The sequence below is a fragment of the Nelusetta ayraudi genome, unplaced genomic scaffold (assembly GCF_046127955.1).
Source record: "Nelusetta ayraudi isolate G7.1 ecotype Tasmania unplaced genomic scaffold, CSIRO-AGI_Nayr_v1 ptg000084l, whole genome shotgun sequence".
Taxonomy (NCBI): domain Eukaryota; kingdom Metazoa; phylum Chordata; class Actinopteri; order Tetraodontiformes; family Monacanthidae; genus Nelusetta; species Nelusetta ayraudi.
This window is the reverse complement of record NW_027466134.1, coordinates 7,212,801-7,234,878: the sequence shown is the minus strand read 5'-3', so window position 1 is coordinate 7,234,878 and position 22,078 is coordinate 7,212,801. Positions and strand designations below refer to the sequence as shown.

The window sequence follows — 22,078 nt, the reverse complement described above, 5'->3', positions numbered from 1 at the left end:
ACTTGATTGCTACTATAAAACCGTTCTAAAGGTGAATTTGACATAATATGGGAACGTTAAAAAATACTGAGTGAGAGGAGTGTGCTGCTTTGATTGGCTCCTGACCTTCTGTTCCCGTGGCCAAGCTTTCCATCCTCCGCCTCCCCCCACGAGTACACCTCCCCCTCGGAGGACAGCGCCAGGCAGTGCTTCCCTCCAGAGTTTACGGCCACTTTCCTGATGAAGACGTGCTGGATGGACTCCAGCAGAGTCGGGGTGGACACAGACTCCGTTCCTCCAATGCCCAGTCGGCCTCCAGCTCCGTACCCAGTGGCATAAAGCTGAATGTCGGGGGGGAAAAAACAAAAAACGAGGCAATGTTCAAAGTCACAGCTGAAACATGTCTGATCGACGCCTTTATTAGCGATGTAGCTGCACTGGGTTGCTACCTTTCCATCAGCGGTGACAGCAAACAGCGTCTGCTCGCCGCCAATCAGCTGCACGGGCCGCAGCGTGGCCAGCGCCTCGGTGGGAGTGGGCACCTTGACCTTTGCCCCCTCGATGCCGCCCAGCTGGCCGCGGTGGTTGTGGCCCCAGCCGTAGATGGTGCCGCTGCCGCCGGCCGAGAGCGTCCAGTCGTCGGGCCTCCTGTTCATCCACTGCACCAGCTGCTCGTCGTGCTCGCGCTTGAACAGGTCGTGGCTCTCGTGGAGGCCGTTCATGCTCTCGTGGTCGGCCATCAGCTCGCGAATTTTCTTTGTGACCTTCCAAAGGCAGGGCGGGTGGGCAAAGGGGAAGCAATTCAGGGGGGGAGAAGGATTAAGCAGGGCTGGAGCATAAAACGACGGAAGGAAAAAAAACCCGAGCTGCAGGCTGGCGCAGACTGCCACCGCCTGGGACCCTCACCTCATCCAGGAAGGGCCTGGGCAGCGAGGTCCTCTTGTCCAGAGCCACAGCCACTCTGGAAGCGGTGCAGTAGCGGCGGAACCACGCCCACTTGTGCGTCTCGGCGCAGCAGGGCAGCGTGTCGAGCTCCAGATCACAGGCGAGAGCAACTAGGACCTGAAAGACGGAGGCGGCAAGTTTTGCAACTTGGACTGCGTGAACTGTGAACCTCAGTCGGCGGGGGGGAGGAAAAAAAAGCAGAGGGCGTACCTTGAAAAAAGGACTGTGAAGCAGCTGTTTTCCTCCTCGGACGATGGGGTCCTCGTACTCGTACTGCCTCTGAAGAGCCTCGGGGAGCCCCTTGACCAGGGCGGCCAGCGCGCTGCCTGTGAAACTCTGCAAGCAACAAAACAACAGGCGTGAACTTAAAATAAATGGAGGCTCTGTCCTCCTTTCGTCCGTCTTCGTTTGCTTTTTTGCTGCGTTTATTAGAGAATTAAACTGATGGGGGGGGTTGCAACGTGGCAGAAGACGATGTGCGAGGGTGAAGGGAGAAAAGAAAAAAAGGAGGGCAACAACAGATCAAGGCAATTGGGGAAAAAAAAAATGTAATTACACCAACAAATAGGTCACACCATGCATCATCACAAGCAATTAAAGCGTTTACAACTGAAATTATTGTCGTGAGAATATATCAGCATGTGATGCGCACGGTGACCAACAGAATTAGACTTTTTTTTTTATTGAATTGAAAAGAGAACAAGGGCTATTTCAGTTCAGCTCACCATAGATCGGGCCTCGCCTTCACTGTCGCCAAGCAGCCGGTTTATGTTGATGGACTGGCCGTACTCAGTGGTCAGGAGCTTCCTGAGTCTCTGCAGAGCCCACATCCTGTGTCCGGCGGCTGCACGAGCACAAAGGAAAAAAAAAATCACACAACCGGCTTAAGCCAGAAAATGTGTGCGTATCAATCGCAAACAGAAAGGAAAACCCGCCCGTACCCAGCGCACTGAGCTGAGCGCAGGCGGCCAGCGAGGCAGCCAGCCGAGGCACGATGCTCCTGTTGGAGGCAAAGTTGAGCCTGAAGTCCAGCAGGCAGGTGACCAGGTCCATGGAGGGGCAGGACAGGATGCAGCGGTCCGACAGCAGGTCTTTGGGGCCTGGCGGCACGGAGGCGGGTGGGGTTAGGCAGGCTTAGGAAGGAGTCGGACGCAGTCAAACAGTCCAGTGTCTCACCTGCCGCAGGCATGATGGGGTAGACGGTGAAGCGCCAGCCCCAGCCGTTGACCGAGCCGTCGCTGGTGAACTTCCACTTGAGTTCGTCCCCGGGGATCCTCAGTTCGCTGGACCAGTCGGACCACTCGCGGCCTGAAGCGTGCGCACACAGCAAACATATAAAATCTGCTTTTTGCTCTTTCAGTTAAAGCCCCACCGATTGTCACATCCTAAAGGATGCGAAATGTGTCCTCTGCATTTGACCCCTGAGGGAGCAGTGAGCAGCAGCGCTCAGGAATCTTTAACCCCTCTGCCCAAGTCCAACCCCGAGGACTGAGGGCCAAGCAGGGAATCAATGGGAACCAGTTTTATAGTCTTTGGTACAATCCGGCTGGGGATCAAACCCACAACCTACCAGGCTTAGGGCAGACACTCTACCACATCGTCGTCAAACTCTGGGCCGTGGGCCAAATTTGGCCCGCAGTGTGATTACATACATACAAAATCACTACTAGAGCTGGCCCGACACCCCTGCTCTACCACGAGACAACTGAGCTGATAACAGAGTCCCTGTTTTCACCTGATCTGACAGAAACGATCCGATTGGCTCCGTCCATGATTGTAAGAGGGTCGTGCCGCCTTTCGGTTGAACACTGGCGGTCGAACTCGATCCTCAGGCCTTCGGCACCTGAGAGAAAACAAGCAAACACACACAAAAAAAAACCCTGTCGGCTCTGTGTTTTCCTCAGTCCAAATGTTTGCCTGCAGTCTCCTCGGGGGGGATTGTCCCGTCTTACCAGGGATCTTCACTGTGCCGCTGGTGGAGGTGTCATCAGTGTAGGGGTGGCTGCTCTCCACCACCACCGGCTGCGAGGACAGACGGCCGCTCTGCGAGTCGGTGGCCACGTCCTCCAGCTCGGTCACGCACAGCTCCAGCAGCATGTCGGCAACCTGGAGACGTCCCCACCCCAGAGACCCCAGTGAGGTCAATCAAATCATCGGCCGCCGGCTTCGAGCGATTCAGAGGACAGAGCGCAGTGACCCACCTGGGGATAAGCCGTGCCCATGCCGGACAGCACGGCAGACAGCACCTCCTTGCCCTTCTCCCCGGAGCGACACGACACGGCCAGTTTCAGCAGGTCCACCATGATGCGCGTGTCGTCGGGCACCAGCAGGCTGGTGAACTCGTCCAGGTACTGCGGCTCCGGACCGACCACTTTGCTCTGGCTCTCCGAGTCCTTGGGGCACGGACGGATTGAAATGAAGTTCGGTGCGTAGAGGGGACCGCGGCACGTCAGCAAAGTCCGAGCGGAACAGGCAGAGGACAGACGGACAGACAGACAGACTGACCTCCTTGGTCTTGGCCATGGTCTCGGCGATGATGCTGGCCGCTCCGGGGTCGTCGGTGACGGGGATGAAGGGACGCGACGAGGCGCCGGAGGCAGAGGGAGTCAGAGCCGATGACGGGGTGACGGCTTCCTCCGAGGAGGGAACCTGCTCACACACACACAAGGAGGTGCAGAGACTGTGACCATGACTGTGACAGGGTCAGATGGACTTTAAGAATTCTACAACGTCAGCTTTTACCTTAATATAAGAGGCAACCTTGGATTTTAATGGAAAACGTCACGTTCAAGGTTTTCTTTTTCCTACTGCTGGGGGCGCCAATTAGGATTTATGGGCTTTTGTTTGGTTCTGTTATTAATCTTTAGATTTATCTCAAATTACAACACTGTTATCGGTTATTGTGCTGACTTTTCCCTGCAGCCCTTCACTATAATTTAATTTAAAAAAAAATTAAAATAAAAAAATATAAATACACACACACACACACACACATATATACATAAAGATTAAAAGAAAAATAAATAATAGAGAGATACACTCTAAAATCTTAATTAACCTATCACAGGCCGCATTCAAAAATAAAACTCAATATCTTCATATTTTCATTAAAATAATGTCACAATGTTACGTTTATGTTAGTGCATGCAAACATGTTTGTGAGTATCAATTGTTTTGGATGCGCTGCCTTCCTCACCTCCCCCCTCTTGTCCTGCCAGGGATTGGGGCTGACTCGCTCCTCCACATCGGCCAGCGTAGGAGGACCTTCCTCCTCACTGACGCTGGATGAGGACGAGGAGTCCAGCGGGGGGACGGGCGAGCTGGAAGGACACTCTGCTGGCAGGATCATACTGGCTGGCATCAGGGCGCCGACCACTGCGTCCCTGGGGAGACGACAGCCCGCCCTTGTCAAGACTAATACCCACTAATGACAATTAGTGACGCTGGTCAGCAAAATTCAATTCTCTATTTTTTTTTTTTTGGAAAGAGGTCACACGAACATCGAGCTCATCCTGACTTGAACATGTCCTTCGGCAGCGTCTCACTCACAATTTATCAGCACGGAAGAGAAGGTGATGAATCACAGTGATTTTATTCCTTTGTGGCACTTTGTCAAAATGTGCTGAGCTTGCGGTTTCACTTCTGATGACTTGTCAAGTACCTCAACATTTTTTTTGATGGATCACGAGCGTCTCCATTTAAATAAAAATTTAAAAAAAAGGACATACCTGGCATACATGATCTGTAGGGCCGACAGCACATGAGACAGAGCCTGCTGCTTGCCCAGGTTGCCGTCCAGACTGAGCAGAATTTTGGCCAGAGAGGGTCGATTGGGTTTCACGCTGCTCTGCCCGCTCAGCTTGTTGTTGACGGCTGACGAGTCGCTGTCTGACTGGACACCTGCGGCGCACCACAACCGACAACAGAAAGCAAGAACCTTAAAACAGGCGCAGACACATTGCCAGACAGTCAACAACGGCAACGGCAGCACATAATCCCCCCCACAACAACGTCTTAATTAAGATTTACAATAAATATTGTTAGATGACAGTGAAAAACCAGGCATATTGAAGCTGTTTGTGTTTATATAACCATAAATGGTTAAAAGAGCATTAATGTCAAGATAATTATGGTCTCTATGATGCATGTTTGAAGACAAAAAACAGAATACAAGAGGTGACATTCAAGATTTTTCATAATTATACTTGTAGCGTCACATAACCTTATGATTAAGTATCTTTAAGACCAGTTCAAACAAAACATGTTCCCCGCCACAATGACATCTGTCTCTAAAGATAAACAGCACCACCTTGTGGACAATATGCTCAACTTTGGCGTCATTTTTTGGTCTGCAAAGACAAAATCAGTTTCTCAATCTTGTATCTCTCCCGAGTCGGGTTCGGGTTAAGTGGACAGACCTAGATAGGAGGCTCCCAGGGAGTCCCTGGCAGTCTGGAACAGCACCGGTTCGTGCACCGAGGGCGTGGTCACGTCCACGGTGGTCCAGGCGACGCTGTGGGAGGAGCCGCAGGCCACCCGGGTGATCTTCTGCCCCTCCAGACCCTGGACCAGGGTGGGCTTCCGGTTCACCGTGGTGGTGCCGTTGCCCTGCTGCCCATGGTCGTTGTCGCCCCACGCAAACACCTGGCAGAGACACATCGTCTGCTTCTTAATACGTTCTCCACAGCACTATTATATAAACAGGCCCTGCACATCAGGGTGAGAGAGTAAGTCAAGAGAAAGTACGACAACCTCTCCGAGCACTCCATCTTCACAAACCTCTTTAAGTGGTCAAACCCAGTCTCTGCCTCACATCGTTGAAACTGATGTGCAAACATTATTAAATTTGGCCCGAGGGACGGTATTATAGCGGCAGAGGTCAGAGGTGTCCACTCAAGTAAAGAGAACACATCCGCCCCCCTGGAGCGTTGCCACGGCGGTAATGGAGTGAGTCCGAACTGCGTGTGACTGCGCTGGTGAAGGTCAGTGCGCACCTGTCCCGTTTCCGTGACAGCCAAACAGTGCAGCGCGCCCACGGCCACGTGGACGATCTTCTTGCCCCTCAGACCCTCCACCATCTGGGGCTTCCGCACATGCACGTCGGTGCCGTGGCCCAATCGGAAGTAGTCACCTTTGCCCCTATTTAGGGCAAACACAAACACACCATAAGAGACAAAGAAAAGGACAAAATTGGAGGATTGTGCACAACCTGCGGTTTCTGCTCGTGCGCCTCACCAGGTCCACACAACTCCTGACTTGGTGAGAGCCAAGGAGAACTGAGCTCCGCATTCGATCTGGCACACGCCCTGCCCGTTCAGCCTCTCTATGTTCTGGGGTATGTTGCAGCCTTCGCTGCCTCCACGGCCCAGCTTTCCAAAGTCCCCGTCGCCCCAGGAGAACACCAGACCTGGAGGGGGAAAAAAAACGAAAAGAGCAACATTTAATGCAGCAACCAGGTAAAAGAAGAAACTGCTAAGCGGACCGGTTCTGTCTGGACCTCACATCTGGTGCATTGTTACGTTACCTTCATCGGTGAGAGCCAGAGTTTGAGCATCTCTGCTCCCGCAGGCCACCTGGATCACACGGTGTCCAAGGAGCACTTTCACCTGGAGGACAACACACAGTGAGCACATTAGGATCACATATAGAAACCACTAAAATATTAGGAATATGATTAACTTAACTGATTATTAAAAAAATTTCTTCCCCTTGCACTATGTTGTTACTGTAATTATGCAAATTTCCCCAATGTGAGATAACTAAAGGCGTTCTACTTTATTCTACTCTATTCTAATGTGCAGTAAAATAAAAAGGAGTGACTCTTTGACACAGACCAGCTTGGGCCTCAGCTGTGTGGTGTTGTCGCCATGTCCGAGGCGGCCGTACTCTCCCAGCCCCCAGCTGTACAGCTCGCCGCTGGAGGTGATGGCGGCGCTGTGGGAGCTGCCGCAGGCGATGTCACGGATGCGCTTGGTCTTCAGGGCCTCGATCAGCCGAGGTTTGTCACAGTTCCTAACAGCGGACAGGGCAAATTGCTTTAATTCCAGGCAGAGTTCACACACAAAAAAACCCCCGGCATATTTCTAAAGACACGACGGGAGGCTTGAAAGACGCACATTCTGCTGAAGTGTCCCAGCTTGCCGTCGTCTCCCTCCCCCCAGGAGAAGACCTTCCCGTCCACGGTCAGAGCCATGGCGTGGCGGCCGCCCGAGTGCACGGCCACCTTCTTCACCACATAGTTGCTAAGGGCGGTGATCTGGCGGGGGATCGGGATGGTCCCACTGGACAGGCCCAGGCCGAGCCGGCCGTTGGTGGCCTCTCCACAGGCATAGATCTTCCCCTCCACCGTCACTGCAAGAAAAATCCACAAGTTAGACTCATTTTACAGTGAGTGTGTGTGTTTTTTCATCATCGTAAGAGACGTCACGATATGCTTTCTAGGATTCTCGGTGCCGCCCAGGAGCACTTGACACACAGCAGCAGTCGCATCTCAAGCCATGAACACTCCCAACATCGCTCCAACAAAATCTACACTTGATACGCATCCCGCCCACCTGCAAAGAGGCTTTTGGAGCCACCAGCTACTTGGACCACGTTGAGAGCAGAGAGAGTTTCAGAGAAGGACGGCACCTTGATCTGTGAAGGACACACACACACACACACACACACACACACACACACACACACACACACACACACACACACACACACACACACACACACACACACACACACACACACACACAGAGATTAGAGAATTCAGAGGCAGTCGCAGTTCCTCCCACAGGCTCAGTGCAAGAAACAGCTGCTGCTATCTGATGTCCGACACACCTTTTAACGCGTCTCTGTCACCGTTGTGTGATAATAACACACATTTGGTGCTGTTGGAGGTCGCTGGTGAAACGAAAGTCTCCTAAATGCTGTTCTTCATGAGAGCATTTATATTTGAAACCTCTTAAACATTTGTAACACAGCAAATACAGCTGCAGTGTTAATTTCTTCATCTTCATTTGCTGAAATACTCTGTGCTTGGAGAGAATTTAAGAATTTGAACACAAAGAACTACAGAAAAACAAATCTTATTAAGGGATTTTTTTTCTCTTTTTCTTTTTTTTAAGGGTGTATATCAGTGCCTGCTTTTGCTCAAAAACACATCTGAAGCAGCACCTTGGAGCCCTTCAGTCCTCCGAGCTGGTCCTTGTCATTGAGTCCCCAGACAAACACTTTGGTCCTGATGGTGGCGGCCGACTCCAGCCCTGACGACTTCTTCCGAGCGAGGCTGAAGAACAGAAAAGTGACACAGAGTTTTGTGGGTTTTAACATCACTTCACAGTGATTCGGTCCTGACTGGCCTGTGAATCTCTCCGTCCAGCTGTGTATTAAATACCTCCCAGTGGCCGTTTTCTCGTCCTCCTCCTCCTCATTGTCAGATGCCAGGAAGGGGACGGTGGCCAGGTCCTCGTCCTCCGCTCGGATGCGCCCGACGATGCTCAGCCCGTGGATCTTGCAGTCTATCCCCGAGCTGCGGCACTGCTTGATTGCAATCTCAATGTATCTGTGATACTGAAATAAACCACATGGTCTTAGTTGACGAGGCCAAGTGAAAAACAATATTCTGAGGGTTGAGGTGTTGAGACCACCAACCTCGGTGCAGTCGCTGAGGAGCAGCACAGTCGTGTCTGTGGGGTTGATGTTGATGCTCTTCAGCTCGATCAAGTTGTTCAAAGAGCTTCCGCCTGGATTGGAAAAATGCACAATATGCGGACAGTACACGTCACAATATGAATCAAGCACGAGAGCAATGATTTCATTCAAAATCCACATCTGTAGCCGCACACTCACCCGACACTACGACCAGTGAAGGCATGTAACTGCTGTCTGCTGGGTCCACCACCATCTTCAGCCGGTGTACCAGAACATCTGGGAAGAGCTCCAGACGAATCCAGTGCTGGAAAAAAGAAAGCAATAAAAACTTGTCAATAATAATAACAAAAATAATAATAATAACAATAATAATAATAAAAATAATAATAATGCCAGCTTGGCACGAATAACAGGCGTGTGGCTCAGTCTCGTGCCTTTCCCTGCGAACCAGAGGACTGCCAGCACTGATCGCTGCAGTTGATGAGGCGCGAGGCCTGGTTGACAGAGGACGACACGTTGAGGTTCTTGACGGCGCGGGACCAGTCGTCGATCAGCATCCCCCGCTGGCTGCTGTGATGCTTCTTGAGCTGCTTGCCGGAGCGGCCGCAGAATGCCGGAGATTGGCCTGATTGTGGCAAATACACGCACACACACACACACACACACACACGCACACACACGTAGAGATTTAATCGTAATTGGAAAATTGGAAAATTAAGAAAAAGGAAGGAACGCGGCAGACATAAAGGTCCAGAGTGTAAAATTTAATTACTTAATTTATGATTTTATATTGGTAAAAGCTTAACATACTGCCCATAAATACATTCATAAAAGTCTGTACAATAAAAGTGATTTGGTTTTCCTCCCCTTAGAACGGTATGAATATACATAGAGCAATAAGGGTTTGCTCCTGGTTAGCGCCGCCATTTTTTAAGGAAGCCTGGTATTTAAGGAAGCACGCCTGACGGTGCCTTAAATACGACACGTGTTGTCAGGCAGACTACCTTAAATACCGGGCTTCCTGAAAAATTCTACAACCTGGACCTTTAATGGCGCCCTGGTGGGAGGCATGGCTGACCTGGCTCGTTGATCCTGCCGAAGGAGTGCCTGGTGTTGTGCTTGCGGGTCTTGAAGCAGTTCTCACAGAAGTCAAAGTCATCGCAGTTTCTGCATTTGAACCTGGCGCCGTTGATGGGGAACATCTGGCAGCCGTCACACCTGCAGACGCAGCGACATGCGTGCAAATTCAAAGAAAGGTTCTCCTGCCATGTAAATACAGTGAGCAGTCACAGGGAGGAACAGTGAGCGCTGATATTTCCAGACCTGACTCCAGGGTGAACGCTAGGCACCAGCTCCATTTCAGACAAGAGGCCGGTCCAGTGAGACTGCTGAGGGAAGTCCACTATCACGTCCTTCCCATTGGCACTGAAAGCTGATGTGCACCATTCAGATTCATTAGAATTCAGATGAGGCCATTCAATGTGATGCATGTGCATCCAAGTCATTCTGTCTGTTTATAGATGCAAATCAAAATCGTTTTACCTTTCACTACTCCGACGCTCCTGTGAGTGACTGAGCCCCATTTGTACTTTGGCGTGGTGACTGTGGGCTTCACCCTCACTTTATCACCAATTTTAATGTGGGAGAGAGAACTTTGGGGTGGGAAACCTGAGAGAAGACCCAGGGTTAGCAGAACAGGGGGAAAAACAGTGAGATGAAGACACAAGTCACATGAAGTCTTGGCCACAAACTGTAAACACGTACCAAGCAGCTCGATGTGGATGTATCGGACCCAGTAGGTTCCTCCTTTCTGCTGCCAGTCACACTGCACGTTCAAGTCATGAAGTCCATCTCTGTCCAGCTTGATCACCTTCCCGACATCTCCATCATACACTTCCTCGTACGTTCTACAGCACTTTACCATCATCCCAACCTGTCAGAGCGGGTGGGAGGATGTCGCTTTATTCTCAGACTCTGACCCCAGAAGCCAAAATGCTGCAGGAGCAAATCTTCAAATCTTACCTGAATGTTCTCTCTCACGTACACGGCGTAATCGTCGTTGCTCTGGAAATCCGATCTCTTCTTGAACGTTTGGCTCTCCGTCACCACTGCGCCTGGAGGCTGATGACACCAAATAAAGGAGGAACGGTCAGTCTAGAAAGATGCAAATGTGGCAGATGCTGAAAAGCTTCGGAGGCACCGTGGCGCTCACTGCGGGAAACGGCGGCTCGGCCTCCTCCAGCTCCTCCAGCACCTCCTCGTCAGAGTACTCGTCCGACACCGTTTCTGCATCGGACACCTCGGTGACGTGGACGTCTGGGTGGTCCAGCAGCCAGCCCACCAGGGACTCCACACCTGAGGAGGCACCGGTTTAGTCTCTAGAGGCAGACAACGACGACTGCATCCAAACATCTAGGCATGAATCAATACCTGGGACAACAGAAGCGCTTCCTGTGGTCCCGGACAGCGACTTCAAGGCAAACTCGATGTTCTTCCTCGGGAAACCCATATCCATCAGCTGGAGGACGATGGGTAACGGAGGGACGGGGGAGGTCTTCTGCTTCTTCTGTTTCGGGGGCCTGATGAGTTGCACGGTGACGGGCGTGGTGGCCTCGCTGGAGCTGCTCTCCTCAAACAGCGGCGACGACGGGTGCGCAGACTCCACAGCCAGGTACTGACACACAGCCAGCGCCGCAGCCTGCAAGTGACGGACGAAGCTGAGGTCAAACTGCACATAGCAAATTATAAAGTAAACAAACAAAGAGAGCCAGGGACTCACCTCCATCTCTTGCCTGTCAAAAATGGCTTTGATGGGGGAGGGCTGAGTGGCTGCCGACAGCAGCTGCTGCAGGAGGATCAGCGGAGGCAGCGGACCCTCAGGAGACAAGTCCCCCACGTCAGGGGAGGACGCCACAGGATCCTCTGCACACACAAGATGAGACTTGACGTTCAAAAAGAGGACTTAAAAAGACAAAAAAAATCCCACATTTTCAAAGTGAGTTCAAACAGATTTACAGCTCGTACTTCTTCAAACTGATGCTTGAAGTCCTTAGCTCAGCAAAGGACTTCAAGTTTTAAAGTTCACAAGCCAGACTGGCCTGCTGGACGAGATCTTACCACTGGGGTTGGGTCCCATGTCCACAACAGCCGGCTGGCAGAGGATCTGCCTGAGTCGGTCCTGGTGAGGGAGCAGAGCCCGGCCCGCCTTCAGAATGTAGAGCCTCAGCTGCTGGCAGCGTAGCAGATGGATGTCCACCTGGTCAGCTGGAGGGAGACACAACAGGGCTGCAAGAACTGCTGCACTCAGCTTTGCTATTCGAATACTGAATAGGAGCAATTAGTATATTCGAGCAGTGAGCAATTTGTCTACCGGTCAGTCCTCGGCTCAGGGACTTCTTCATACGTTGCTTTTCCAGCTTGCTCCCAGCAAGGCTGACAAGCTGGGCCCAGATTGCCAACATGGGCTCAGTGAAGGGCAGGTTCTGCACACTGAAGGTGACAACAGGCAGCTGAGGGAAAGGACAAGGGAGAAAAAGGAAATGTCAGCATTTTGTTCTAAGAGGTGTTTCAATTAAATATAAAAAGGGGTACATACTGGTTTGAGGTGGCTGAGCAGGCAAACCCTGCAGGTCCTCATCTCGTGGAACTGGACGGTGATGCGTCCTTTCGGGGTGATGCGGGTCACAGTTCCCTCCCCAAACTCCTCGTGAACCACTTGGCCTCCGAGTCGGAGGCGCCCATCAATTCCCCCGATGACTGCCATCACCGCCATCAGAGTCCCTACTCTGGGGCCCTCTGACTCGGGGAAGTATTCCTCCAGGAAACACTGTAAAGAGAAGAATCAGACCTTCACTCAGTCAGACTCCAACTTCCTCACAGAATCTTATTTCTAATCTTATTTATCCAGTAAATGCGCAGTCAGCGTGCTGAGTGCTCGTACCGCCTCGGACTGGCAGCCGGCCATTACGTCTCCGATGGAGCTCAGCTGGGTGTTGACGTAATCGTTTATCATGGTGTTCCACTGGCCGAGGCAGTGCAGGGTGCGCAGGACGCACACGATCTCCTCCGCCAACGTGCTGCTGTGAGTGGCCGTCAGCGAAGCCTGGGGGCGGGACTTCCTCCTCCGCAGGGAACCTTCTGTGTGGCAGACGAAGCGTCAGTTTAAACACAGACGCAAGAGAGGCGACACAGCGAGACAGCACAGTTTGTATTGTGATTAGGAGCGATTAGTCGACGCACTCCTGAGAAGCGGCAGGTCTGAGGAGCAGGTGCTCAGCAGGCTCCCCAGGAAGTTGAACAGCTTCTCCACAAGGAACTTCATGTCCTGAGCTCGCTCCATCTTTTCCCACGACGGCAAGACTGCCTGCAGGAGGCGCAAGGCCAGAATCTGCAGGCAGACACAGGCAGACAGGCAAGGCATTGCAAGCAGGTCATTTTTTGTTTTCTCGCAACCCCAGTTTGAAGAAAACAGCCAAAATCTTTTGATACATTTTTGTTTTTACATCGCTGAGTGGAATCCTTCTACCTGTCTCTGCAGAGTGACGGCGTTAAACGACTGGTGCCCCTCCACGATGCGGATGAGCAGGCTGATCCACGCAGAGGTGCTGAGCATGCTGCACATCTGGGGCATGAGGGCGATGCTGCGGATGAATCCGAGCGTGCACCAGTTCCGGTGTTGCTCCCGAGACACCAGCCTGCTGGAGTGACAGCCTGACAGCAGCAGAGACGACTCCACTTTAGAGAGAGACAGAAGAAAAAAAAACTTTGCTCCTTTCTCAACCGGGTTCGGTTGAGTTCTACCTGATTTGTCGCTGGCGCCGCTCTCCACCAGCATCCTCAGCAGACCGCAGAGGGTCCGCGTGGCGTCGGTTTGCAGCACATCGGCGTAGATCCCGGCGGACAAGGACAGCGTCTTCAGGAGGTTGACGGTGCTGGTGAGCATCATGGCGGTCGGGTGGCTGCTCTTCTCCATCAGCTCGCCCTCTGGAATAGAGCAGGCACGCACGCACATTCAGTTCGGTTGCACAGGTTGCAGGATTGCAGGATTACAGGATTGCGGGCTGAAAACGAACCCGTGTCGTCCTCGGTGTCCGAGTCCTCGACGGGAGGCTGAGCGGCTGGCGGCGGCTCTGCCAGCTTCAAGTCGTATTTGCCTTCTTTGCCCATCCTGTAGGAGTTGGTGCTGCTCGTGTCCCACTGGACCCTGATCCAACCATCCTCCCCCAGCTCCCCAATGACCCGGCCCAAGCCCGGCGCCGGCCCATCCTGGACAGAGCACACACCCTTGGTCAAATATACAAACAGCTAATGGCATCATTCAGTGCTGTTACACGCAAGTCTAGAAATAATTTCAATACCTGGTCGCCCCATTTCCAATCCACTCCCCTCATGACCCGGGTGCCGATCTTCATCATGGCGGCCAGCTCGGGGCCCGAGGCGGGAAGTGGTGCCGGAGCCGCCTCCTTCCTGGACTCCTCCAGCACTGTGGCCGAGCCTCCGAGGGCACACAAACTCAGGTCGTCCTCGCTGCTGTCTGTGCTGGGTCCTGCAAGCAACGGCAAAATTGATGCGTAAACCAGAGTTTTACGGCTTTGTCTTTCGAGTCACACCAGAAAAATACGGACCGACGAGTCGCAGGATGCTCTGCGTGAGGGCCAAGATGCCCGAGTTGAGCAGGAGACTGAGGCTGTTGGATCCGTGCTTCAGAGACAACATGTGAATCATGGAGAGGAGAAAGCGGGCTTGCGGAATGGTTCCAAGGCTCGGTCCCGCTGGGTTCTCATTGGTGATGGTCTGCAATGGGACGGGCTGCACACCTGCATACATCAACAGGCAATGGGAAAGTTTTCCATGAGTGGGAATCTTTGACAATCCTAAGACTTTATCGGCAGGTTAGTTGTCCAGGTGGAGGGATGAACCGGGCGCTCACCAAGCTCTTTGAAGCGGGCGCTGGCCTCCAGTAGGATGTTGCGAACGTTATGGATTGCCCAGGAATACAACTTGCCAAAGGTGACTTCCAGAAGCATGCGGTTAAAGGGAGGGATCAGATCTATGTCCTTCAAACAGTCGAACAGAGGCTCTCTGCAAAGGAGGGTCGGAATAAGGAGACGTCAAACTTTGAGCCAACAAACTTCACAGCTCCACGAAATCCACTAAAAAATACACCTCTGTAATATCAATTCAAACTTAATTAACTGGAGATTTTTGTCCGCTCACCCAATGTTGGTCCCTTCTGGTATGACCCTCTGCCACCCACAGAGCATAGCGTACTGTACGGAAGGCAGCAGGAAGCTCTTGGAAGCCAACTTCAGCATGGTGTCGATTCCTTCCAGCCTCACCTCAGCCCTCTCCAGCTGCAAGAAGGCAACACCTGTCAAACTTTTTGCCCCCACGGTGGGAGGAAAACAGCCTGCCGTCTAATTGGTCGACTGAGGCGGTCCGACAGTCACCTGTTTGAGGAGACACTTCCTCATCTTCTCTACATCTAGGGGCTCCTCTTTCAGCGCAAACTCCACTATGGTGGCCATGAGGCTGGACTGGGAGGAGAATCCCTGCACGCTGTGCCTCAGCCAGCGGTACTTCTGGACATGAGACACAGTGCTGAGGAGCGGATGCCACTTGTCCTGCTGTGGAGAAGAGAATCGCACTGGTTTGTCAGTCTGGAAACCTGTTTTTTATTCTATTTGTCATATCACCACACATAAAAGGAAATTTAATAACAACAACGATGATAATAATAAAAATAATAATAATGAAATAAGTCCTCTCTTCTGACATGACATGACAAAAAGGCTCTTAGAAAAAAAGAACATTTAATATGTTTAATACTACAAACTAAACATCAAGAAGCTCAGTTACAGCTTCTTGAATTTGTTTGTTTTTAACACCTGTTTAGCTGTTTTTTTATTGAAATCTTCGTTTGACCCACCTTGGCTGTCCTGCTAGTGGGTGACTTCATGTCAGCAGGTGTGGGGCTGATATTCACATTAAGTTCTTCTTCAATGGTCCCTTCATTCTCCAGCTTTGGCTCTTCTATGTCAGCAGATTCTGACTTTTTAGGCACTGATTTAAGATTGAAATGAGCATATATGAAGTGAGAATCAGCGAGTGTATTAAAAAAATGCGTGCGTTAAGGAGGGTTTGGAATAAAAAACAAAGCAAAACTCCAACCTCTTTTTTTCCTGCGGTCCCTGATGAGTTTCTGGGTGATCCTCCGCCAGCGCGGCTGAGAGCTCAACAGCTTCAGCTTGGACACGATGGACAAGTCGTTGCTGACTGCAGGCCGCAGCTCGTTGAACAGGAAGCGCAGGCGCTCGATGACCGGGGCGCACACCTCCTTGTAGGAGCGGCCTTGCTCCTGGTGAGTCTGGAAGTTTGGAAGTAGGCATGAATGCAAATTCAATGTCAAGCGTCAACTTACTCGTGCTTTATCGCGTTATTGTTGATTATTGTCAATTTTTTTCACGTAGCCAATCGTACCTTAATCAAAGAACATTTGGCCTGGTACACCATGCGGCACACGTCTATCACAGATTTCGGGAGGGACTTTTGTTTTCCTTGGTCCACACCCAAGGCACATTGACTGGCAAGTGAAAGTGCAACGTGACCTGTAAAGAAGTACCATCCACAATCAGTTCATATTACATTTTGTAATAACAATCAGTTGAGACAAGAGGTATCTAAAAAATGTGGTTCCCTTTGGATGAGTTTCACTATCCGTATTAATCATGAGCCGTAAAATTTGAAAGGATAAAATACAGGAGGTTCAAGTTTTTTTTCCGGCGACGAGTCTCCTGGCAGGGGCCCTTCGTTCACCCTTAACGAGCACCCGCGGCAGTAAATTGCTAGTTTACCGAGGTCTTGGTGCTTGAGCAGGCAGCAGAGCAGAAGGCGGCCGACTTCCTCCACGGGATGCTCAGGGGGGAAAGTGATGGGTGTAATGAGATGGTACTGCTTGCAGCAACGCTCTATTTGGCACAGGAAGTCCTGTCACATGGCGACAAAAAAAAAAAAAAAAAAACAAAACCCATCAGCGCATCCTTCAGCCTGACAGTGGCAGTTCAGAGTGGCTGTCTGGTCTCAGCTTCGATACCTTCACAGTGTGGTCCTGAGTGTTGTTGTCGGCGATGGCCTGCAGGAAAGGCTGTGCGTGGTCGCTGAGGGTTATTCTGCGGGAATAGAGTTTAGCTTTATCTGGCGTGGTGGTGCCCAGAGAGCTGCAGTGGTCCTCTTCCTTCTCCTCGTTGTAGTTGTAGTGGATCTGGCTGGTCTGCAGGCCACCGGAGAATATGGAGGACTGGAGCCATTCTACGCAGGTGAACGTCAGACACACACGTGCTTTAAAATTGGAACAGGCTTGAGTGGTTGAAAAGAAAAATAAACAGACTGAACAAAAGCAGTGAACCCACTGGCACATTCAATCTCCATGGGGGAGAGAGGAGTGCTCTTGGCCAGGTAGGAGGCGTGGAGGCCCAGGAGGAGACCCAGGTTCCTCTCCGTGTCGATGAGCGGCGAGGAAAGACTGCTGAGGTCCGGAGTAGTGACGGTCTCCTGGTTCGGCTGTCAAGGAAAGAATATTTCAAAATCAAAAATCTGACCTGAGTGATGAAAGCCAGAAAAAGGGGTGTTAGAAACATGCAGCGGGACTGTTGATACCTCCATGTACTGTCCGACGCAGAAGGCCTGCATGGACTCTCTAGTGTCCTCAAACTGTAAAGCAGCTTCCAAAGCAACCACCGGGTCCTCTCCTGCAAACTGGGCTGTGACAGAAAAATAAATAAATAAATCATTTTTCAGGAGTGATTTAGCTTTAATGAGCAATCTCTTCTCTTCTTCTAGAGGTTAAGAAGTGCTTTTACCCAGAATACTATTTCCTGCCAGCGACTGGGACTGAGCCTGGAAGTCCTTGATGTCATAGACCTTCCCATCAATGACCGTCCAGAAGCCTCCGTCTTTGTTGTGGTTCTCCAGGTCGGCCTTACGAATTAGAGACACCTCCTCATTGTTCTTGGAACTTTGGCCAGTGAAAAATGATCCTGCAGGGTAAAGTAAAAAAAAAAAAAAAAAAGGGAGTCACTCACTGTGCAGCTGTTCAGGTAATCTTGTCCTCTCAAAAAAAAAAAAAAAAAAAACAAACGCTGAAAACACAGGCAGTGTTTTACCCATGATGCCCGGCCAGGCCAGATCCTCGTTATCATCTCTCTCCTGTCCTGGGGCCAGGTGGTTGAAACGGTCCAGGTGCTCGAGGAGTCCAGCCAGGAGGGGGATGGAACCAGTCTCCTGCATCAGTCCGGCATCGATGGTGAGGAGGAGGATGATAGACACCACTAACTCGGGCAGCAGCACTCCTGGGAAGAAAAATACAAGACGGCCATCTTTGACACTGTCCTTTTTTTGCATATGTGATACTCACAAGATGTATTTTATTGGAGTTTTTGTTATGGTGGCAATTTTATTGTGTTAGATTGAACAGTGTTGGGTAGGACAACAACTAGGTTTCCGATTGGCGGCGTCACTGGGGCTCAGCAAGACTAAGTGGAGGATCCAGATGTTTGATATGACGAGCAACAGGTGTTGCTTTGCTGATTGTCCTCCGACTTTTCCCCTTTCTTTCGAGGGTATGTCATTATTGTATTGTATGAACACAAGTGAAGCAGTCCCAGTGATGTGTGTTGTGCATGTGTATTGTGCATGTGTGTTGAATGTATGTGAGTGTCGCGGTGATGAGATAGAGCGAGCGAGAGCGAGAGTGAGAGAGAGAGAGAAGCTTGGCCGGGAATTTGAGGATTTTTCTTATGGGTCCCTACACTGTTAGTGTAACATTGTGTGTGAATGCTGGGCTCCGTTTTAGTTTCTTCGGTTGTGGCAGCAACCTTGTTTAGTGGCACCAACAGCGTTGGATGGTGGCGTTCAGTAGTGAGCTCTGAGGCCACCCAATTTATTGTTTCAGTTCACATTCATATAGAGTTGTTACTGCAATTTATAATAACACTGTTCTATAAGTGAGTACTTAAATATACGGACAGTTACCATGAATGACTTGTTTTGAGGATTTATGTCTATGTCAAAAGAAGCACAATGTTAAAATGACGTGAAGAGAGTAGATGTTTAATTTTGTATATAGTACGTTTTGAAATATTGGCAATGAGCAACAGGTGTGGCTTCACTGATTGTCCTCTGACTTTTCCCCTTTTTTTGAAGGGTTATCATTGTAATATATATATCTGTCAGCGAAGCTCTAGCCGGGACCCGCTACGCATACAATCAGCAAAGAAAATACAATCCGGTTACCAGTTAGATCTCCTTCAATGACCCGAGAGACTTCAGCAAAGTGGCGACGACCGGTCGAGGCGATGCTGGTCGCCACAGGCAGAATATCGCCAATGTGAGTGCAGAGCAGCGCAATGTACTTCTTCAGCAGGGAACCAACGCCCAACAGCTCTGGATCTAAAACAAAAACCAAAAAAACATGAGAGTTGCCGACCGAAGCAGAAGTCAAAACCCAAGTCTTGACATCCAGAAACAAACGTTTAGCCTGGATAGGAAGCGCTCACTGTATCCGTTGACGTTCTCCGTGCCACTGACGCCCAGGTACAGCTTGCTAACCAGCAGCCTCTGGAAGCGCAGCAGCAGGTCCAGCGAGGCCGAGCGCTCCTTGCTGACATGCTCCGCCTCTAAATAGTTGGAGATGCGCCGGGCGACGTCTTTCAATCTGGCGATCGTTTGGGAGGCGATGTTCCTGTTGTAGAAATCAAATGAATAAATGCGTGTCGGCACGCAGCAGGGCATTGCTTTGCATGCTCGGGGCTGCGCAGGCCAACAAGTACCTCAACAGCTGCTGCACAAGCTGAACTAGCGGCAGGCTCTGCTTCCCGGCAGACTCGTAGATGCCTGTGTTAATGAGGTCCTTGTCCAGCATGGTGCGACAGCGGTGCATGGTGGAAGCGTTGGCCTCTTGTTCATCAATCTCCTTCTCTTTCTGCGCCTCCTTCTTGGCTTCGATGTCCTGCAACGCAAACAAAAAACTGTTTTTTTTAACCACTACTTCCAAATACTATGCACAGATTGCAGAGAATGTAAGAGGAGACGCAAACAATGCCCCGTCCATTTGACACACTGACCTGGATCTCAGCAGTGATGGCTGCATTTAGAGCAGACTCCAAACCTCCATCAGCCATTAAGCTGCTGACCAGAAGGTCGATCATGAAACGACGGCCAGGGCTCACGCTCATCTCATTTCCAGATGCTGGGGGAGAAAAAAAGATCCTCAGTATCTCCACACTAAAGAATTTGGGCTAAGTGGCTACTAAGTGGGCGCCACTGTGTTTAATCAGCGTTAGCTCGGTGTCCAGATCGGCTCTTACCAGCATTAGGCAGGAGTGAGGACAGGGCCCTCGCCCTCTCCTCTGCGGTGGGCAGCAGCACAGACCACCCACTCTGCAGAACGGCCTGGGCAGCGGCCTGGACAGTGTTGAGCACGCCGGCGTTGCTGGCGAGCAGGACCACCGTTTGTTTTAGATTGTTGAGGAGCACGCTGCCGAGGCCCAGTCCCAACTCCTCCGGGTCAACCTGGTTGCTGATGGCTGCGTGGAGCTGAGGAGGAGGACATCAATTAGGCCGTGATGGAAATTCAAGTAAACTGACAAAACAACCTCAGGGCGTCGTTTTGTGAATGAACGAGGTAAATGGTCGCCTACCTGGAGCCGCAGCAGGTTGAGCGTGGCCACCACCATGCACTCCTTCTCCTGCGGGGGAGGCCAGTCGGAGCTGCCGTCCATGCCCTCGCTGACCTGTCGCAGGAGCAGATCCAGCTGCTCGAAGGTCATGGGGCAAACATCCACCACGAAGGGCACGCGCAGGCCGACGGACCACTCGGAACAAGAGGACCAGGCAAAGCTCTGGAGAAACAGCAACCAGGAGTGAGATCGAGAGGTCATGGTGCAGGACGTAAACAGAAATGGTGATGCGTTACCTGTCCTGGGCCACAGGAGATCCCCACGATGTGCTTGGAGTTGAGGCCAGGGAGTGCCTTGGGCTGCTTTTTATTGGAGAAGAGGGTGTCGAAGTGTTGGAGCTTATCATTGCTGCCCCAACTGTGAACCTCCCCGTCATCTGTGAGCGCCAAGCAGTGAGTGGATCCCACGGCAATGTCAACAACTTTTTTACCTAAAAGAAAGAAAGGAGAAAAAACATCAGTTATCATGTTTAGGAGGCTGCTGAGGCATTTTAGTTAGGCACCGTCTTATGGAAAATTTAATTTGACAATGTCCTCTGGCAATGTGAAACATCCAACATTTAGTTGTTTTGATTGCCTCGATTTTCAGAATTGTTTTTTTTTATTATTAAAATTGCAGGTGTGATATAAAGATTGTAACTGTGCCATTTGGCTTTTTCTTTTTAGATAATTGGTGTTGTGAGCCACCGGGTCGCTGTTTCCTCTTACGGTTTCTCAGCGCCCTGTCATTTTTTTCTTATTGACAGGTTCTGTGGTGGTGGGTGGGGGAGGTGGGTGACAACCTGTGTGTGTTCGGGAGGAGGGGGGTGGGTTTTAATTGACAGCAGCACTTCAGTTAAATGCTATTTTAATCTTTATTTTAATTTTGCTTTTAATTTTTGCCAAGCACCTTCGGTTGCATTTTATGTATGAAAGGTGCCATACAAATAAACTTTGATTTGATTTGGAGTCTGGGATGAATAACAAAAATGCAAAAGCCAGTATGAACCTTAAAAAGCAGCCCAAACTCACCCTGTAGACTGTCGAGCAGCTTTGGGTAGCGAACATGCTCGTCGGTGCCGTGGCCGAGCCGCTGGTTGTCGCCCTTTCCCCAGGTGTACACCTGTCCATCCTTGGTAAGGGACACTGAGAACTGGCTGCCACAGCACACCTTCACAATGTCCAGGTCCTGCAGTTTCTCCACGAGTTTCGGTGTCTTGCAGCCGTCGCTGCCTCCTCGGCCCAGCTTGCCGTAGTCTCCGTCTCCCCAGGACCAAACCTGACCTGTGCAGACAGGAGCAGAGAGACGCTGGGTTGAAAAAGAAACATTTTGGTTTTTAGATGCAGAGGTTGTATCTTTTCTGGGATTTTTTTTACCATTTTCTGTCACGGCAAGTGTTTGTGCGTCGCCGCTTCCGCACGCCACGTCCACCACCTTCAGCCCCTTGAGCGCCGTCACCAGCATGGGCGTAGTTTGGTCCTCGCTGGAGCCTGGAGACCCACAAGATTTTTTGTCAGTGAGAAAACCCCAACAAAGCTTTATTTTTACATTTGAGTGACACAATGCAGTTTAGGGCCCACCGTGACCCAGGCGACCGTAGTTTCCTCTGCCCCAGGTGTAGAGTTCTCCATCAGCGGTGATGGCGGCGCTGTACGTGCTGCCGCAAGCAACGTGCACCACGTGCTTTCCAGTCTGTTTCCCATTGAAAGTTGCGATCATCGTGGGCTCCTCTAAGTACCTGAAACCCAATGAGGTTACTGTGACAAATCTGTTAACTAATATGAAAAACATATCCA

The 22,078-nt window shown here is 51.0% G+C and overlaps 1 protein-coding gene across 4 annotated transcripts in view; it reads right to left on the bottom strand.

The window, feature by feature from the left end:
* herc2 (HECT and RLD domain containing E3 ubiquitin protein ligase 2) overlaps positions 1-22,078 on the bottom strand; it is a 41,884-nt gene that overhangs the window by 10,798 nt on the left and 9,008 nt on the right. Inside the window, exons 13-77 of one of the 4 annotated variants that reach the window (XM_076045592.1) lie at positions 21,863-22,020; positions 21,659-21,772; positions 21,314-21,565; positions 20,540-20,733; positions 20,265-20,465; positions 19,932-20,160; positions 19,689-19,813; positions 19,395-19,573; positions 19,122-19,306; positions 18,859-19,014; positions 17,730-17,915; positions 17,427-17,603; positions 17,224-17,327; positions 16,977-17,127; positions 16,661-16,875; positions 16,422-16,554; positions 16,048-16,175; positions 15,739-15,934; positions 15,497-15,630; positions 15,018-15,194; positions 14,785-14,921; positions 14,498-14,649; positions 14,193-14,384; positions 13,926-14,113; positions 13,641-13,833; positions 13,369-13,551; positions 13,094-13,278; positions 12,808-12,955; positions 12,509-12,705; positions 12,164-12,394; positions 11,939-12,077; positions 11,686-11,853; positions 11,348-11,490; positions 10,999-11,266; positions 10,781-10,923; positions 10,591-10,689; positions 10,333-10,501; positions 10,111-10,236; positions 9,892-10,000; positions 9,647-9,786; positions 9,003-9,193; positions 8,767-8,872; positions 8,569-8,660; positions 8,312-8,487; positions 8,092-8,203; positions 7,479-7,560; positions 7,041-7,275; positions 6,759-6,936; positions 6,449-6,530; positions 6,160-6,331; positions 5,919-6,063; positions 5,343-5,568; positions 4,653-4,824; positions 4,121-4,307; positions 3,430-3,573; positions 3,126-3,317; positions 2,877-3,030; positions 2,660-2,767; positions 2,101-2,232; positions 1,866-2,024; positions 1,650-1,768; positions 1,135-1,260; positions 886-1,041; positions 429-743; positions 106-320 (exon numbers count right to left, since the gene is read on the bottom strand). In XM_076045592.1, the coding sequence (XP_075901707.1) occupies positions 106-320; positions 429-743; positions 886-1,041; positions 1,135-1,260; positions 1,650-1,768; positions 1,866-2,024; positions 2,101-2,232; positions 2,660-2,767; positions 2,877-3,030; positions 3,126-3,317; positions 3,430-3,573; positions 4,121-4,307; positions 4,653-4,824; positions 5,343-5,568; positions 5,919-6,063; positions 6,160-6,331; positions 6,449-6,530; positions 6,759-6,936; positions 7,041-7,275; positions 7,479-7,560; positions 8,092-8,203; positions 8,312-8,487; positions 8,569-8,660; positions 8,767-8,872; positions 9,003-9,193; positions 9,647-9,786; positions 9,892-10,000; positions 10,111-10,236; positions 10,333-10,501; positions 10,591-10,689; positions 10,781-10,923; positions 10,999-11,266; positions 11,348-11,490; positions 11,686-11,853; positions 11,939-12,077; positions 12,164-12,394; positions 12,509-12,705; positions 12,808-12,955; positions 13,094-13,278; positions 13,369-13,551; positions 13,641-13,833; positions 13,926-14,113; positions 14,193-14,384; positions 14,498-14,649; positions 14,785-14,921; positions 15,018-15,194; positions 15,497-15,630; positions 15,739-15,934; positions 16,048-16,175; positions 16,422-16,554; positions 16,661-16,875; positions 16,977-17,127; positions 17,224-17,327; positions 17,427-17,603; positions 17,730-17,915; positions 18,859-19,014; positions 19,122-19,306; positions 19,395-19,573; positions 19,689-19,813; positions 19,932-20,160; positions 20,265-20,465; positions 20,540-20,733; positions 21,314-21,565; positions 21,659-21,772; positions 21,863-22,020 (10,680 nt within the window). The remainder of the gene's footprint in view (positions 1-105; positions 321-428; positions 744-885; positions 1,042-1,134; positions 1,261-1,649; positions 1,769-1,865; positions 2,025-2,100; positions 2,233-2,659; positions 2,768-2,876; positions 3,031-3,125; positions 3,318-3,429; positions 3,574-4,120; positions 4,308-4,652; positions 4,825-5,342; positions 5,569-5,918; positions 6,064-6,159; positions 6,332-6,448; positions 6,531-6,758; positions 6,937-7,040; positions 7,276-7,478; positions 7,561-8,091; positions 8,204-8,311; positions 8,488-8,568; positions 8,661-8,766; positions 8,873-9,002; positions 9,194-9,646; positions 9,787-9,891; positions 10,001-10,110; positions 10,237-10,332; positions 10,502-10,590; positions 10,690-10,780; positions 10,924-10,998; positions 11,267-11,347; positions 11,491-11,685; positions 11,854-11,938; positions 12,078-12,163; positions 12,395-12,508; positions 12,706-12,807; positions 12,956-13,093; positions 13,279-13,368; positions 13,552-13,640; positions 13,834-13,925; positions 14,114-14,192; positions 14,385-14,497; positions 14,650-14,784; positions 14,922-15,017; positions 15,195-15,496; positions 15,631-15,738; positions 15,935-16,047; positions 16,176-16,421; positions 16,555-16,660; positions 16,876-16,976; positions 17,128-17,223; positions 17,328-17,426; positions 17,604-17,729; positions 17,916-18,858; positions 19,015-19,121; positions 19,307-19,394; positions 19,574-19,688; positions 19,814-19,931; positions 20,161-20,264; positions 20,466-20,539; positions 20,734-21,313; positions 21,566-21,658; positions 21,773-21,862; positions 22,021-22,078) is intronic. The other 3 variants (XM_076045594.1, XM_076045593.1, XM_076045595.1) reach the window with 3 other exon arrangements.